The sequence below is a fragment of the Uloborus diversus genome, chromosome 3, assembly GCF_026930045.1.
Source record: "Uloborus diversus isolate 005 chromosome 3, Udiv.v.3.1, whole genome shotgun sequence".
Lineage (NCBI taxonomy): Eukaryota > Metazoa > Arthropoda > Arachnida > Araneae > Uloboridae > Uloborus > Uloborus diversus.
This window is the reverse complement of record NC_072733.1, coordinates 69,560,086-69,575,864: the sequence shown is the minus strand read 5'-3', so window position 1 is coordinate 69,575,864 and position 15,779 is coordinate 69,560,086. Positions and strand designations below refer to the sequence as shown.

The window sequence follows — 15,779 nt, the reverse complement described above, 5'->3', positions numbered from 1 at the left end:
TTATTTTTGTTACATGTAAAAATCTTCTAAATTTCTGTTTAAGACCTATTTATGGATTTCAAAAGTCAATTTACTCTCATTATGAATTAAAATTCGCTAAGCCTAACTATGCCCCATTTCACCCCACCACATGAAAATAGCAACAAAAAAAGAAAGAATTGATACTTTTTCTACCTGTTTTTTGCAAATTGTAGATGAAAGTCTGTTCTGATAACATTTGAGAATTTCAATTGAAAAAAAATGTATAGCAAGATTTTAAGAAGTTTGTCAGGCTTCCTAAAAATTCACATGTGACTTGAGAAACAATATGTCAGTGTAGTGCTCCCAGCAATTTACACAGAAACTTTTAAAAAATCAGAATCGTAGCCAAAAAGCCCCTCATAGCTTGTGTAAAGTTTGAGAAAAATTCAGCCAGACCAAAAATTTTTATTAATAAAAAAACACAGCATGACCCATTTCACCCCACCTGACCCTATGTATTTTTCACCTGCGTGTTATTCGTTAGCGTCTTGTCCGCGCAAGTAACCGGTGATCAAACGAAAGTGTTCGATGAAGCATTGGTTTATGATAGTGCTGGACGATATATCGATATACTGCTGAACACCGGTTTCATAACCATATCATGAAAACCGGTTTTTTGAAAAACCGAACCCATGATATATCACGGCCGGCGGTACATCGTAAACAAACCCGGTGTCTTCGAATTTCGAATTCACCTTGCCTGAAGATCGGCGATTCCCCTCCGAGACCTGGCTGATTCGAAAACTACGCTCCCCCCCCCCCTTCATTGCACGATCGCTTCCCGTCGCGGCGCGAACGGAGGAGTGTTACGTCATCGGTGCATCTGGCATAGACCACGCTTGCGCTGCTTCGAGGGTGGATGGAGGGTGGGAGGAGACACGCCTAACGATACCGGTATTTGGTAGCAAGCTTCGTCGTTTCGAATTTCGGAGGATATTCGAATTTCGAACTTGTCGAAGCTGCTGAAACCGGTTTTTTCACCTTCGCGAGCTTCACCGATTTGGAACCGTTCATTTGGTTTTCTGGCGTTTTATTAATTTTCTTTTCTCTGTTCTCCTTACTTTGTTGTTATCGTTATTGTTACACATTTTAAAATAATTATCGTTGTTTATTGTTCCTGTTGTTCTTTTTTTAACTTTCTTCTTAGTTTATGCTTAGACCGTTTGATGCAATTTATATCACTATAAGTTATATATAGTTAGAACTTATTCTGACAGGGGTACTCACAGGGAGGGGAGGAGGGGGGGTATAGCACAACTTGCGCCATCAAAAAAAAAAAAAAGGACTCGGGGTGGGGGGGATAATTTTTTTATTTATTTAATTTTTTGATTTATTTTTAATTTAAATTATTTATTTTGTTCTGTTTATATTTTATTTTATTTATTTATTTAGTTTGTGGGTGTGTGTCATTGGCGTAGCACACAGAACTTTTCTAATAAAATAATAATAATAAATCAATAATGTATATAAAAATATTTAAAAAAATAAATAAAAAGGAGATCTAAAAAATAAAAAAGGGAGAGAGTTGTGAAAACGGGGAGGGGGGGGGGCGATTGGCACCCCTGTATTCTGATGTGATTGGCATCTGAATAGTATTTTATAAATTTCAGAAATTTTCTTTATAATGCCAAAATCTTTGATGCGAATGATCCCAAGGTGTGTGTTGTAACGCTCTTGTACTGTACCTATAAAGGTTGGGAAATTCTTCAAAACTCTGGCTTCGAATTGAAAAAAGTAATTATTAGTATAATCCTGTAAAAAATGAGAGCCTGATTTTGATATGTATTTCATAAAAGTGTGGGGAAGGGATGCCATAAGTCCCCCTCTATATGTATACAGCTGATTATACCGATATATCATGATGTTTACTTTCTGATATATCGCGATCCAGATATCCGCAAATCCAGATATCGTCCAGCCCTAGTTTGTGAACAAATAGTTAGTAACCGCTGACGTCATTGCTGTCAGGTGATTAACCAACCGGTCGCTAACAGTCGTGCTCGTCGAACGTAAGCATTGTTTATTGAAAGAGCAAATCTGAAAGCATAATAAAGCATATTTCCGTGTATAGAACCGATAATTTTCGGGACCTTTTTAAAGTCAAATTAGAGGGATCAGCTTATACAAAATCTGTTAATTTTGCAAAAAAAAAAAAAATGTGCATCTCCACTTAGCGTCTGGTGTTAAACCTTTATAATGACTTGATCAGAAAATTCTTATTATTTTATCAGCTTGTCAATATTTGCGTTTTTATGGTACGGTGCGATTTTTAACTGTTATTTTGGGAAAAAACTACATGGGTTTTATTTTTATATGCTAACAAGGATAATTAACTTTTAAACTCTTTTATTTATCGTTTTTTTTTCTTTAAATGTCTACATTTAAAAAAAAGGAATTTTTTAACATCCGATATGAGAATCATATTTTGTTGTTTTTTCACGCTAACTTTGCTTTATTAAGATGCAAATAAATGGAAAGTCTCTTAATTTTTGTTAGAAATGCTTGTTTAAAGTTTTAAAAGAAAAATTCCATTTTCTTTTGCAAGTCAAAAATTAAAATGCTGAATCAACGGTTTAATTTTTTTTTTCTTTTTTGCTTCAACTGTGTCTACAGATATCAATGATATATTTATCATAGGACTCTAAAATGCAATTTTAAAATAATATTATGAAAGATATTTCATTTACAAGCTGTTTTTATACTTTTGATGCCTTCACTTCGAGAATTTGGATCTCCTTGCATCCGCTAGGGGAATCCGATTTTTCGTATTTATGATGTTTAGAACGCTTTGTTAAGAGGTTAACAAATAATATTTTTTTATTTTTGTTAAAATCACGGAATTTATAAGTTTTAAAAGAAATTCTGTGCTTTTTAAGAGTGTCTTGGGTCAAAAAGTTAAATGCTGAACCCTTGTCTGAATTTTTTTTATTGGTTACAATTATTTTACATGCTGTATAGAAATATTTCTAGTACAATTTAACATAATGTGGAATGGTAGATAAATAGTGATACTTGAGAGAGAGATGCAGCTGCCCCTCCCCCCTTAAATTCTAGAAAAACACCCCAAAATGATATTCTCAACATAGAAGAGGAAAACACTCAACAAGTTTAAATAATGCAGATTGTGCCTACTCTAAAATCTAAAATTACGTTTTAACAAAAAAAGTTTTTTTCTTTTTTTTGCAAAATTATTTTACTTTTCACAAAATTATTTGATTTTTCACAAAAAACGGACCCTGTGAAAAATCCTGGAAAGACCCTTGATGTACTTTACAATGTAAAATTAAAATATTGAGGTAATATGTTTGTTTCAGAACAGCAAATGCAGCAGGGAAACTTATTCCGTTGAAGTTTTCCAGAAACAATTAAGAATATGATTGTGTGTCCCAACTTCAATGACAAGATCGATGGAGCTAGCAACTTTCGGATCAAAATTTTTTACTGTCAAAAATATGTTTAGTCATCTGCAATATAGAAATTTGAAAACTCCAGTCCAAATAAAAAGGAAATAACAATCAAGACACTTATACCGATCACTTTCCAAAATATACTAATATATACAAATGCAGATAACCGATATAACATTTACTAACATAACTCCGAAAGGTAAACGTTTGACATCGTTCCGGCATGTTAAAAACATGCCTATGCAACTTCATAATGAATTGAGGCGGAAGCACTATACGATGTTATCCATGTCACTGTGATTTTCATATGTATGAAATTCATAAGAAATCAAGATTCAAAACTCTTAATAAGATCACAATTTGTAGTTCAACATGCTATTACACCACGTTGGCATAACGCGGGTTAACACAATTTCGGCACAACTCACCTGGAACACAAAAAACTTGATTCAATCATCATGACATCAGTATAAAAATTGCATTTAAAATGATAAACTTTACTTAAATAACCTAACAAACACTTTTATCACAGTTTTAACAAACAAACAAAACGCATATCACCACGCGGTTGCAACGCGGCATCCATTCAACGTGGATTTACATTTACATCACAAAAAAAGGACTGAGAAATAGCGAGAGTGTAGTAATTCTAATTTTGATTGGACAAGAAATCCAAACTTCTTTTCACTTCAGATTCAGTCACCCGGCTATTATTATTACTCTTCTTGTTTTATTTATTAATTTTCATTTTTAATTTTACCACTTGTAAAGTTTACAAACATTATGTAAAGTTCTAAAATCAAACATCTTCTTTGTTTAATTATCTGGACAGGCCCGTCATTTTAAAGTCGATAAATTCAGTTATGAAAGACACTTGATTAACAACTAATTGCATTAGCTGTTTCAATGGCATCTCTAATTCTTAATTACCCCAAACCTATGTGCGCTCTGTACTTTTAGTGCATGAGTTGAATTTATAAATATAACAAGGCAAAACCTAAACTTTCATTATTTTTTTTTTCATATGGCAGCATTCAATCAATATTTGCTACGGTAAGGAGCGCTAATCTTCTTACGCTGGAAGAGCACGACCGGTAGCGACCGGTTAGTTAATCACGTGACAGCTAATAATCACGTGCTCCAATTAACCAATCAACAGCTTTTAGAATGGTAACCGTTGCGGTAACCAGTTGATCATAGAACGCTGTGGTTAGTACCGGTTACTTGCTTACCGGTTACTTGGCAAGGTTCCTTAGCTTACGTTTGACGAGCTCAACCGGCAGCCACCGGTTGATCATCACGTGAGAGCTAGTGCCGTCAGATAACGTAGCGATATTCAGATTTAAGAGCCATTATTTTGAAGTTCAGACAAGGTGTGGCAGTGACCATTTTTGATTTTTATAATATTTTTATATGTCAAAGTAGGTCATGAGAAGTAAACATTCTGAAATTTTTAGCCTTCCAAAAAATTTTTTTCGCTCGTTAAAAATTCCCAAAGTTTGACGTTTTGCAGCGCTTTTTAGAAAAATTCTAAAAGTCGCGTTTCAGTGCGCTTTAGCTCTTTACAGAAACACCACCCCACGGTTATGTTTATATTTATTGGTTGTACTGTATCTAGTAATGATGACTTCATAGTTATTTTGGTTGGGGGTTGTTGCTTTCTTCAGATAAGGGGTCGCAAAGTATGGATTTTATCCGTTTTCGCGCAAGTTGAACCTGCGTTATTTCCCCCAAAAAGCCACCCACCGAAAAAAATGTAACATATACTGAAAGTTTATACTATGAAGAGAGTAAATCACACAAAATTTGTTTGAGGTTTAATTTTTTTTAGGAGAAAAATACCCTGATATTTTTCAAATTATCAAAAATTGTGCTTTTTTGATCGCAATTAACTCAAAACAGCATCACTAGGAAAAAAAACCTTTTATATATTATGGTACCTGGCTATGTGTAAAACATCATGAAAAAGATAGCAGCATGGGATCTCTTCTTGTTTTCAAGAAAATAATTTTTTTGGTAGCTCATTTTATGCGTTTTCTCGTACGTAAAACATGTGTCCAGTATGCAGATTAGGTCTTCTAAAACTTTAAGGATGTAGTAAGAATGTATATATGTGTGTATAGAGAAAGAAAAAGACTAGTAATACTTTATTTTTCTGATTTTTACAAATTGATGGTATTTTAATTGCAGGTAATTCAGAAAACGATAAATCCATATCATATATATATATATATATATATATATATATATATATATATATATATATATATATATATATATATATATATATATATATATATATATATATATATATATATATATATATATATATATCATGAACAATATCTGCTTCACTTTCCTCTAAATGTCTATTTTCTATGTCAACTTCAAATACCTCTAAAAGGCTGTCAGTTCTTGATAAATCAGTATTATTCGCTTTTTCTTGCTTGGGATATCAGCTAAAAACAGTTTGAATTTGACTTTTTGTCAGATATTCGTTCGGTTGGAATATTTTTATGTCTTCAATCATCTCTGTTCTCATTGCATGTTCTACTTGGTCGGACGTCTGTTTTCTGCCGTTTTTTACCATAAAGGAACTTTTCATAAAGAAATTTTATTTGTTTCAATGAAAATTGTGTTCTTTTACGAGTTGGGAGAGCCCACCCCTCACATGAGATTTCCAAAATGTTTTCTTCTTTGTTTTCTCTTTCGTTGCAGAACATGCAATGAGAATAGAGATGATTGAAGACATAAAAATATTCCAACCGAACGAATATCTGACAAAAAGTCAAATTGAAGCTGCTTTTAACCGATGTACAAAGGAAAAAAAAAGCGGATAATGCTGATTTATCAAGAACCAACAGCCTTTTAGAGGTATTTGAAGATGACATAGAAAAAAGGCATTTAGAGGAAAGTGAAACAGATATTGTTCATGATATTTCTTCCATTGCTACGGACATAAATAAGAAAGAATTATTTTGGGATTGATACGATAAATCTATATATATATATATATGTATATATATATATATATATATATATATATATATATATATATATATATATATTATATATATATATATATATATATATATATATATATATATATATATATATATATATATATATATATATATATATATATATGCATATATAAATATATACATGTACTATATATAATGTTACAAATCCTGTAAATAGTAATTATTGTAGTAACGTAACCTGTAAATTGTTTCCCGTAATGAATATACAACCCCTTTTTCATATGGCTAAAATATACGACCCCTATTCCCTTTTTGTTCATTGATAAAATTTGATAACGGTCAACGCATTTCGAGAAGCGTGTGGAATATTTGAGAAAATTCTTTTCGGTGTATTTAAGCCGTTAGCGATGGATAAACAGTTTAGTTTCGATGGAGATTTCGAACTGAGTGCATTTTTGCTCTGTTTATTGCGAGGCAGTTCGCTGTGTTGTTTTCGTATTTGGAAGTAAATACGTGTGTGTAAAGTTGAGTTTACGGTGTTGCGTGATAATTGCTTAATTGCTGATGAATAATTTTGCAGTTGTTAACGGTTTCTCCTGTACATAGTGTAAATAAATTTCCTGTGTTTTTATCAAGAACTGTGTCTTCATTTCAAGAAAGTGGAAGTCGCACCGAATCCGTTACAATTGGCGCCCAACGTGGGGCTTCTTCTGGACTTTCTTGGAGTAAGTGTGACTTTGGACATTTTTTCATAAAGACTTTTTTTGAATTAGGACTTTATTTTTATGGTGATTACTCGCGCAATGGATGAACAATTAAAACAACTTCTTGACGCAATCACCTCTGTGAAGAGTGATATGGCGGCTAATCAAGAACAATTAAAAAGTGACTTGACTGCAAGTTTTACAGCCAATCAAGAACAATTAAAAAGTGACTTGACTGCAAGTTTTACAGCTAATCAAGAACAATTAAAAAATGATATGGCAGCTAATCAAGAACAATTAAAAAATGATATGGCAGCTAATCAAGAACAATTAAAAAATGATATGGCAGCTAATCAAGAACAATTAAAAAATGATATGGCGGCTAATCAAAACCAATTGAAAAGTGATTTAACGGTGCTGAAAAATGACCTAGTTTCTAACCAAGAGGAAATTAAAAACGATCTTACTTCGGTAAAGACTGTGATGGAAAATAAATTTAATGAGATAGAGCATCGAGTTGATGCTATCGAAGAGAAATTTGAAGAAAAATTAAGTTCCGTGGAAGGCCGATGCAATGCTGTAGAAAATAAACTGGAAGAAGAAGATAGAAAATTTCATCAACTTAAAGAAGACATCTTTAAAGACCTGGAAAGGAGATTGGCGACCGCGGAAAGCAGCTCTGTACAGTTTGGCGCTCCCACATCGGTTGCTCGACCGTCCATTAAACTTGCCACATTTGATGGGAAAACTTCGTGGCAGGTTTACAAAACTCAGTTCATGATAGTGGCGGAAGCGAACGGATGGGACTCTGCTACCAAGGCCTGCCATCTTGCAGCATCCCTGAGAGGTGACGCAGCGGACATTCTTCAGAACCTTCCGGACGGCCAGCGCCTGGATTTCGCCGCCCTCACATCTGCGTTGGAGCTTCGCTTCGGTGAGAAGTGCCAGAAAGATTTCAGCCGACTCCAGTTGAAGTCCCGTTTCCAGAGAACCGGAGAAACCCTGCAAGAGCTCGCGGCGGACATCGAAAGACTGTCTCATCTTGCTTTTTGCGACTGTCCTGCGGATGTTCGGGACAACCTGGCACTCAACTACTACATCGACGGGGTTCGAGATCCGGAAATCCAGAAAGCTCTACGGATGGCGGATGTCAAAGACCTGAATTCTGCTGTTGTGTATGCGATGAAGTTGGAGGCCGCCCAGCAAGCAACCCGCAAGGATCGCCATTCGATCCGCGGCGTCAAAACTGATGAGCCTGATCCGGTTTCGTCACGCTTTGCTGAACTGGAAAAGCAAATAAAAGAAATTGCAGGAATCCTCAAAAGGACTTCGGCTCCCAAGGACCAAAATGGACAATCACTTAAGTGCTGGAAATGCGGTAGTGAAGGACACCTGCGAAGGAGTTGTCCGGATCGCCAAGCTACGCGAGGGAAGGAAATCACCACAACTAAAGCTCTGCAGATTTCCTCTTCTAGTAGTGGCAGTGATGGACTTTTCATTTACGCACATGTAAATGGGAACCCCTGCAGACTGATTGTTGACACTGGAGCCAATGTGACAATCATTAGGACAGATGTGGCTCGTGAATTTGGATTGAAACTGCTGTGGACATCGCCACGCGTAAGTCTCCAGACTGTGACAGGTGACAAAATTGAGATTGACGGTAAAGTGGACTTGGAAATAGTGTTTGGGAATGCCACCTACCATCATACGGCATTCGTCGCTAATATCACGGACCCCTTCATTCTCGGATTGGACTTTTTGAAGAAATATGACTTCACTCTCGACTTCAAGACTAATGAGCTGCACTCGATGAGAGAAGACATAGCCGTTTTCCCTGCAGAAAGTGATGTAAAATCCGCTCATCAAATAATAGCTCAAACAGATTTTTCGATTCCCTCAAGGTCAGAATCATTAATACCTGGCTCCCTTGAAGAAAGCAATAGTTTTCGATTTGGACTCATTGAATACCCTAACCTAAGCAATAACCCAAAAGGAGTGCTGGTGGCATCTACGCTTGTGGACCTTTCCAAGGATGTAATTCCTGTGAGAGTCGCCAACGTGAGTGAAAGGCCAAGGAATATCCGGAAAGGCGAAGTGTTAGCAACTTGTACTCCCGTAAACTGCATCATTAGAAGAATCAATTCCCCCGAGACTGTGTCTTCTGAGTCCTTGACATCGAAGTTAATTGGGAGTGCACCCTTATCGAAGGATCAAAGAACTGCTGCGGAACAATTGGTGGACGACTTCAAGCATCTGTTTTCATCTACATCGGAGGATGTGGGCCGAACGAATTTAACGCAGCATAGGATCTACACTGGAGAACACCCCCCTATTAAACAGCATCCAAGACGACTACCGTTCGCCAAGAAGGAAGAGGTTGAGACCCTCCTGAAAGAGATGAAGGAGAATGATGTAATCGAACCGTCATCCAGTCCTTGGGCCTCTCCCATCGTCTTGGTCCGAAAGAAAGATGGCTCCACCAGATTTTGTGTCGATTACCGACGGCTGAATGAAATCACCAAGAAAGACAGCTACCCTCTTCCACGGATAGATGACACCTTAGACACTCTTTCTGGACACAAGTGGTTTTCGACCCTGGACTTGAAGAGCGGCTACTGGCAGGTTGAGATACACCCTGATGACCGAGAAAAGACAGCTTTTACAACTGGACAAGGCTTATGGCAGTTTAAAGTGATGCCCTTCGGCCTCTGCAATGCACCAGCTACGTTCGAGCGTCTTATGGAGACAGTGTTAAGAGGACTTTCTTACGAATCCTGTCTGGTCTACTTAGACGATATCATCATCGTGGGACGCAGCTTCGAAGAACATCTGGCAAATCTTAGGAAGGTGCTGCAAAAGCTTAAGGAAGCCAATCTGAAGTTAAGCCCGTCCAAATGTAATTTGTTCCGCCGGGAAGTGAACTACCTTGGTCACATCATCTCTTCTGAGGGTGTGCAAACCGATCCAGAGAAGGTATCTGCGGTCAGGAGTTGGAGTCGTCCCGAAAACATCCATCAGTTGCGAAGTTTCCTGGGGCTCTGCACGTCCCCAGTAGCACAACAATTTTGGCCAATATCGGTCGAGTATTGGCCAAACCTGGCGTGCGTCGTCGTATGTCGGACGATTTTACCCGATTTTGGCCAATACTGGGCAGTATTGGCATCCCGATACTGAAAAAGTGAAAAGGCTTTATAAAACGTTTTTTAAAAAGAAACTTTGTGTTTAACATAAAGGTAGAACTGTTCTAAGACTTTTTCCAGTAGATTTGGTATTTGAAACTCCTGATTAAAGAAACTGACAGACCTCGCTATTGGCCGATCTAGTCCAATACTGTATAGGCTTGGCCAACTGATACTGGTCAAATCAGAAAACTTAATCAACGGTTACTTTTCAGAACATTTCGCAATTTCCTCCCAAAAGAATAACATGAATAACAGACATTTTGACGAAATTTAGCACTGCAAAAATATATTTGGAAATTTACGCTTCCTGTCTAATGTCCAATGCTGTCCGATACTCAGCAACATTGGCCATCTCAATTATTAAAGTGCATTCAAAACAGTTTTCTTGCAAAGCATTTTGAAATTTAATGCGTGGGTACAATTGGTAGAAGTTATTTTCCAATAACTTCGGAACCTATCATCCACGATAAAGTAATCTACGGTTTTCGCTTCATCCAACATTTGCTGATCTTATCCGATTCTATGCAGTATTGGCATTCTGAATTAAAATATTACTTTAAAAATAGTTTTTTTAGTGAATATTTTGTTCTGTAATGTGTTGATAATACTGGGAAAAATTAGACTGAAATAATTTAGGAATCTATTATCCACAAAAACGAAACGTATGGAGGTTCGGTTCTGCCAACATTGGCCGTTCGCAACCGATGCTGCGCTGTATTGGCATTCTGAATTAGAAAATTACTTTTAAAACAGATTTTTTCAAGACATTATAGATTTTTATACGTAGGTACAATGAAAAAAAAGTCATTTTACAATAATTTATCGATCTATAATACACGATACCGAAATGTACAGCGTTTATCTTCTGCCGACATTAGCCGATCGCATCCGATACTGTGCTGTATTGACAGTCTGAATTAGAAAATTACTTTTAAAACATATTTGTTGAAAAGCATTTTGAATTTTAATGTGTAGGTTCAATCAAAAAAAGTCATTTTACAATAATTTATCGACTTATATAATCCATGATACAATGTACGGCGTTCCACTTCTGTCGACATTGGCCGATCGCATCCAATACTATGCTGTATTGACATTCTGAATTAGAAAATTACTTTTAAAACAGACTTTTTGCAAGACATTTTGAATTTTAATACGTAGGTACGATAAAAAAAAAAAAGTCATTTTACAATAATTTTACACGATACTGAAATGTACGGCGTTTTTATCTTCTGCCGACATTAGCCGATCGCATCCGATACTGTGCTGTATTGGTATTCTGAATTAGAGAATTACCTACAAAATAGTTTTCCTATTGGATGTTTGCTGCTTCTAATAAGTGGATAAAATTGAGAAAAATTATTCTGAAATAATTTAGGAATCTATTGTCCTCCGATAAAGAAATGTATGGAGTTTCGCTTTTGCCGACATTAGCCAATTCCATTCGATATTGTGCTGTACATCCAGCGCTCTCTGATGACGCATGCGCAGAGCCGGGAGTTCTCTCGCTCCGCTCCGTCGAAGGACGCCATTGCTGTTGTTATTAGCTTCACGAACTTGTTCTGTGGGTAAGTTTGAAATCGTTTTGTATATTGAATAGAATTGCAAATTTTTTTAAACTAGAATTTGAAATGTGTTATACTTTTTGCATTCACTCTTTGTTCAATACACATAGTGTTCTGAATACCCAAAAACCTTCCAAATTTGCTTGTGCTGTGTTTGTGGATGTCAATAGCGTGGGGGGGGGAGGCATTTCAATTAAAACTTTTTAGTATGTGCTATCCTTTATTATAAATCGTTCTTTTTCACGTTTTGAGAATCGAGCTATATTAACGTTATCGCTAACACTTACAAAAAAAAAGACGCCGAACTGTTTAGTTCTATATATGTTACGGCTATTTTGCTTTGTTTTATATTTTCTTATCTTGCAGAGATTTCATATAGTACAGGGAAATAGCATTTTAGCTGTTTTCAGGCATCGAGCAAGATAAAAACATGTAAAATATTCTTTTTTTTCCCTTGAAAATTCTTCCCGTGCTCTTGAAAAAATAAGTTAGAATATAGTTAGAATAATTGTCATTTACTGTCAAGTATAACACTTATTTGTGAGGCGGGAATATAAATATTTAATTTATGTCAACAACCAGATAATATATTGAACAATTCAGTTTTGAATCAGATATGTACAATTTCTGAACATTTTGAGGTTTGACGAAAAAAGATGGAAACTTTGATTCTTTACAATTTTTTTTTTTTTTTTTAAACAGTGATGTTTTGATGAAAATAATTTCATGAATTCACAAATATTATTTCAAGTGCATATAACATATTACTTTTCAGGAAAATCCAAACTCAGGAAATGGATAGGTACCGTAGCAAAAGAGGGTTGTAGTAAGTTTATGCTCTCTGACGCTGTTTTTTTTTTTTTTTTTCTGATGCACTTAACAGTAGTTGGCACTTGACATCAGTTTAAGAAAGTAAAGGTACTGAGTTATTAAAGTAAGCATAAATAGTGTCTTTATCTCTGTTGTGCTGTGTATTTTCTCTGTATTGCGATTCCAGCGGTTGTATACGAAATTGTTCAAAGTTGTATGTAATATTAAATATTTATTTGCAATTAGATATATTTGTGATTTGTGCTTATCCAAGTTATTTGAGATAATTGCAATATAATGGCTGGAAGTGAAAAGATACTTAATTCTATAATAATTGCTTAAAATTGTATCTGTAAAAATTATCATAACCACAAAAGATTACATAATCTGAAAGGTTACTTATTATATCATCCTACTTGCTGGAGTAGTAATTGCTTGTTAGTATTTTAAATAAAAAGCATATATCCCTTCAAGATTTTGATGCATAGAAAAATGCTCATCTAACTACATAGATTTGAGGAAAAAAAGAAATCTCTTCAACTAATGAAATCCCTATAATAGCATATTATAGTGTATGTTATTATATTTTCTTATTTTCAAAAACAAAATTTGAAATGTTTTAATATTTGCTATTTTATATCTAAATGTGAAAAAGATAATTTATAATTATAAAGAGTATTTTGATATTATGGCAAATATGAGTTTAATGTAAACTTCTCATTAATATCTTTCAGTAATTTGATTTGTTTGCATCTATTAAAAAAATTGACTTTTTCGATTACATAATTTTTAATTTTGTCTCAAGAATTATAGTTCAAGGTTAGGAACTTAACTTTAATAGAAGTTTAAATAGTTGTACAAGACTTTCAGTTGTATGTTGCCGTGGTTCGCTGATATAGGTATATCTATATATGATATTTTTCAAATTTATTTTTGGACCTAGGATAGAATGCACTGTAATTTGGTAAAAAATAAAATGCATACTTGAAACATAATAGTAATTCAGTAAGTTACCGCCCTATAGCCAGGGCTTGCGCTAATCCTATATTAGCTACCAGTTTGTTTGGCCCTCTTGGCTTCCTTAAGAGGTTTTCCATCTCCAGCTCAGTCACTTTCCTATGCCGGGCTGATGAGTGCTAATAAGCACGAAACTGCAGTCCTCGGCTGGAAATGACTGAGCTGGCGGTGTATTTCACGTATAATAGTAATGTTTATTATTTAGGTTTGTTTAATTACTGCCTTTTTTAATATCTATGTAATTTTCCCTGCCTTAGGTTCAAGTTGTGGCGCATCTATGTGCCCTGATCTTTTCAGCAGGGAATCCTCTCTCAGGCTCTAGAGATGAATGATACCTGTTTGTCCACACAACAGAGCATCTTCGACCGTCTGGCTTTGAACCCGCAACCCTTTAGTCCACTTCACTGATCTATGATTTGGTAAGTTTGCTCAATAATAAAGGCAATTATACCTAAAAAGTTTTTGTACCGTGATTTTTTAAATTTTCTTTCGGACCAGTGATAAAAACCTTCCAATTGGGAAAACATAAAATTAGAGCAATGGCTAAATTGTACACATATTGTTAAAAAATACTCTTGTCCAATATTGAGAAAAATGTGTAGTCTTTACTTTTTTTTTTTTTTGGTTTTTGGATACAATTTCACTTATAGCAGAATCTGTGCTGACATTTTTTTGCAAATTTACTTCTTGGTTGGCAATAATAAATTAAAACAGATTTCTAATTTTTTAAAATAGAAAACATTTATCTGTTTTTGGAAATGTTTAAGCATTTCCATGTAACATAGTAAATTTATCTATGTTTAAAAAAAATATTAAGCTGAAACAGCACATCTAAATTGATAATTTCTTTCCTGATACATGATTTGGGTCATTCTAAAGTTAATGCAACATGTAATGTCCAAGACTTTAAGTTGTAGGGTAGTTCTCAAAAGGTGGGAACAAAAACGATGCTTTTGAGCCATTTTTAAAATTTTGGAATTTGAAATCAATTTTGCTTTTATTGCATAGCATGTATACCTAGAACATCATACACAAACATAAAAAGACAGCAGGTATTTATGCAATTTAATAAATAGCAAATTTAATGATAGGTCTGTAGGTAACAGATTTTGGACCAACAGTTGTCCGGTAGATAACAGATTTTGGACATCATCATAATGAAAGTTTCAGTTTTTGAACCTTTCCAGTGAAAATTTTATCTATTTTTGAATTCTGCGATGAAAAATAGAGGATTTATGAAGTACATGAGTGACCTTATATACTGGTCTTAAAATAATAAAATTTTGTTATGGTTTTGTAGAATCCGAAATGAAAAAAAACATCCATTTTGCCAGCGCAGGTGATCAAGTCGCCAAAACCGACGCTGTTGGCGAAAACCTGAATTCCTCTCTGGTAACCCTTTGCATATCGTACGCTGTTAGTTGTCGCCAATCGGGGTTTGCTTGGCGATTTTTGCCGCCTTTGTTGACTATTCGTTACATCATAACTTGAGTTTCTGTTGTTTATGTAATGTTTAATGCATGTATTAATTGTGCAAAATAGCAATGGATTAAAGAAATTAAAATTATAATAGCCTTTAGTTAGTAAGGTTACAAGATAGAAGAGCATATTATAATATTGAATAAATGGACAGAATTATCGGCGTCTAGATCGTAACGCAATTTGGACATCTCACATATATGTTTAAGAAAAGTGATTTTGCTTCAAAGATACTGCATAAAAACATATGAAAAACTTTAAAATTATAAACAATTGATTTTAAGGATCGAAAAATACCTTTAAAACATATAAATCATATATTTAGTACTCAAATAATAGCATTGTCAAGATTGTAACTTTTAGACATACATGAAACTTCCAACTTCCTTCTTTTTTTTAAATTTTTTACACAATAAATAATCTGTCCTTAATTTTTTAATTTGTAGAAAATATTATCAAAAAAATATTCAGTTTGAGATTTATACCCTTAATTTTGTTTTGAAACGGTTGGAAATAATTCAAAAAAATTTTTTTTTGATGGTACATTTGCCTAGTTAACGTTTTGAAAGTCCAAAATTGTGCCTTTTAGCAAAGAAAATATATTTTA

At 34.6% G+C, this 15,779-nt stretch overlaps 1 protein-coding gene across 1 annotated transcript in view; it reads right to left on the bottom strand.

Annotated features, from left to right (window-relative positions):
• LOC129218259 (protein FAM199X-B-like) overlaps window positions 1–4,024 on the bottom strand; it is a 74,185-nt gene extending 70,161 nt beyond the window's left edge. The window contains exon 1 of the mRNA XM_054852487.1: window positions 3,857–4,024. Within this exon, the coding sequence (XP_054708462.1) occupies window positions 3,857–3,888 (32 nt within the window). The 5' untranslated portion in view covers window positions 3,889–4,024. The remainder of the gene's footprint in view (window positions 1–3,856) is intronic.
• Between the last annotated feature and the right edge of the window lie 11,755 nt (window positions 4,025–15,779).